The following is a 2500-nucleotide window of genomic DNA, read 5'->3' on the forward strand; positions in this document are numbered from 1 at the left end:
TGCTGCATCAAATCCGTCCAGCCACACATCTCAGTGCTTTGTGTTCTGACTGCCAGTCTGCTTCGTCAGCGAACAGCTATAGAAATATTTTGGCAGGCCCACTCTTTGTTTTCATTTCACAAAAGATGGAGGGAGAGAGGGCAGAAAAAGGAGTATGAAGAGGGACAGGAGGGGGGGTACCCCCACCACTCTCACTCTCACTCTCTCTCCTGCTCTCTCTCTCTCCCTCTCTTTCTTTCTCTGGAACCAGAGGCTCAATCTAAACAGTGGGAGGAAGTTGTAAATCACGATAATGCACTCAGCCCTAATTCAGACCAGCAGGGATAGGAGTACAGACAGTCTGACACACACACACATACACACAAACACACACACACACACACACACACACTCACACAAACCCTCCAGTTTACCATTGTCACACTGACTCTTTAATCAGTAAAAACAAACCAATGATACCAAAGTCCCAATCCCGGCCAATCATAGTGTCTCCTGTCTATCTGAGTAGGGTGCAACTCCCAATCAGGGTTCAGACAGATTGTAGCAGAAACACAGAGAGAGAGAAAGAGAGAGAGAGAGAGAGAGAGAGAGAGAGAGAGTAAAAGAGGGAGGGAGGGAGAGAGTGAGAGTAAAAGAGGGAGGGAGGGAGAGAGTGAGAGTAAAAGAGGGAGGGGGGGAGAGAGTGAGAGTGAGAGAGTAAGAGTGAGAGAGAGAGAGAGATTGAGGTAGAGAGTGAGAGAGTGAGAGGGTGGAAGAGAGGGAGAATGAGAGAGAGAGAAAGAGAGAAAGAAAGAGAGAGGGGGGAGGGAGAGGAGTTATCATAATGAACCCTCCTCTGCTCTCCTCTCCCACTCTCCTCTCATTGTCATTTTGGTATCAGTGTAAATGAATCAGAGCATGAGGGGACCGGCTGGGTGCTTTACAGCCGTCTCATTCCCGCACTCACAGGGAATTTACACAAGGTGAGTGTGAAGCATAAAGTAGTGAACACAGGCATGCACACTGCATAACTCCCATACACACACACACACACACACACACACACACACACACACACACACACACACACACACACACACACACACACACACACACACACAGACACACACACACACACACACACACACACAGAGACACACACACACACACACACACACACACACACACACACACACAGACACACAGACACACACACCCACACACACACGCACACACACACAACACACAAACTGTATATATTCATACACACATTACATCACTATATGTGAAGGTCAGACATACAAAATTCAGCAGCGCAAAGTGAATGCAAGATGAAAGGAAAGCTATTGGCAGATTGGCAGAGTCATCTTCCAAAAAAGGAGAGTGTGAATATATGTGTGTGCGCTGTGTGTATGTGTGTGTGTGTGTGTGTGTGTGTGTGTGTGTGTGTGTGTGTATGTGTGTGTGTGTGTGTGTGTGTGATGGGTCAGCTTTGGGGTCGTCTGCTTCTTCTTCTCTTCTTTCACCCCTATTAGTGCTCATGGCGAGAGGGTATTATACACGTGCGTTGCAGATACATTAGAAAATATCACCTTGTGGCCTGCCGACCTTCGCCAATGTGCGTGGTGCATCTGTGAGCGGGAGGAAGCACTGGCATGATCACACTGTACAGCATTAATTAGAGCTACAGTGTGGTACTGGCAACGATGCCAGCGTCTGACGAGACAGAGAGAAAGATAAGAGGAGAGCAAAATGGAGAAGCACACAGACACGTGTGTGTATGTGTGTGTCTGTGTGTGTGTGTGTCTGAGTGAGGGTGTGTGGGCACACACACACACACACACACACACACATATTACAAGCCAAACTATTCCAACTTGTAAAATGAATGTAGAAGTGAGAGCCAAAGTTTAAATTAGCCAGTGCCAAGGGCTGTTTTCTCTATTCTCTCTCTCTCTCTCTCTACTTTCTCTCTCTCTCTCTTGAAGAAAATGTAAATGTGCATCCCTTTATCATCATTCTTTTATTCAGACCCTCCAACTAAAGCCTTAGCCGATCCATAATGCTTTGCTTTGAAGCTGCTCTGGAGGTAGGGCCAAGTTGTCTCCAAGACTCAACTGCCAGCTCTCTCTCTCTCTCTCTTCCTCTCTCACTCCCTCTCTCTCACCCCCCTCCTCTCTCTCCCTCTCTCTCTCACCCCCTCCTCTCTCTCCCTCTCTCTCTCACCCCCTCCACCCTCTCTCTGTCTCGTAGTCTTGCTGCACCATGCCCTGCTTTTTCAATCATGAGCCCTACTTGGCAGTGCAGACCTCCGATGCTGGGCAGGCAATCAATAAAAGCTTGTTACACTAATTGCAAGATTATAATCTCCGATCCCTCTTCTGCTGAATTTCCAAACAAGAGGATCCATTAGAGAATTATTTTAGCTACTCACTGTGTGTCCCAAGATATCCAAAACAACCATGCATTTCAATTCATTGAAAATAAGGTAAACACACTGAACGAAATATGGCTATATTCG

The 2500-nt window shown here is 47.0% G+C and overlaps 1 protein-coding gene across 1 annotated transcript in view; it reads right to left on the reverse strand.

Moving 5' to 3' along the window:
* tox2 (TOX high mobility group box family member 2) overlaps nucleotides 1-2500 on the reverse strand; it is a gene marked incomplete at its 5' end in the record, with an annotated part of 89173 nt that overhangs the window by 36893 nt on the left and 49780 nt on the right. Inside the window, one exon of the mRNA XM_080846669.1 lies at nucleotides 1572-1610. Coding sequence (XP_080702795.1) covers nucleotides 1572-1610 — 39 coding nt within the window. The remainder of the gene's footprint in view (nucleotides 1-1571; nucleotides 1611-2500) is intronic.

Source organism: Sprattus sprattus (genome assembly GCF_963457725.1).
Source record: "Sprattus sprattus genome assembly, chromosome: 10".
Taxonomy (NCBI): Eukaryota; Metazoa; Chordata; class Actinopteri; order Clupeiformes; family Clupeidae; genus Sprattus; species Sprattus sprattus.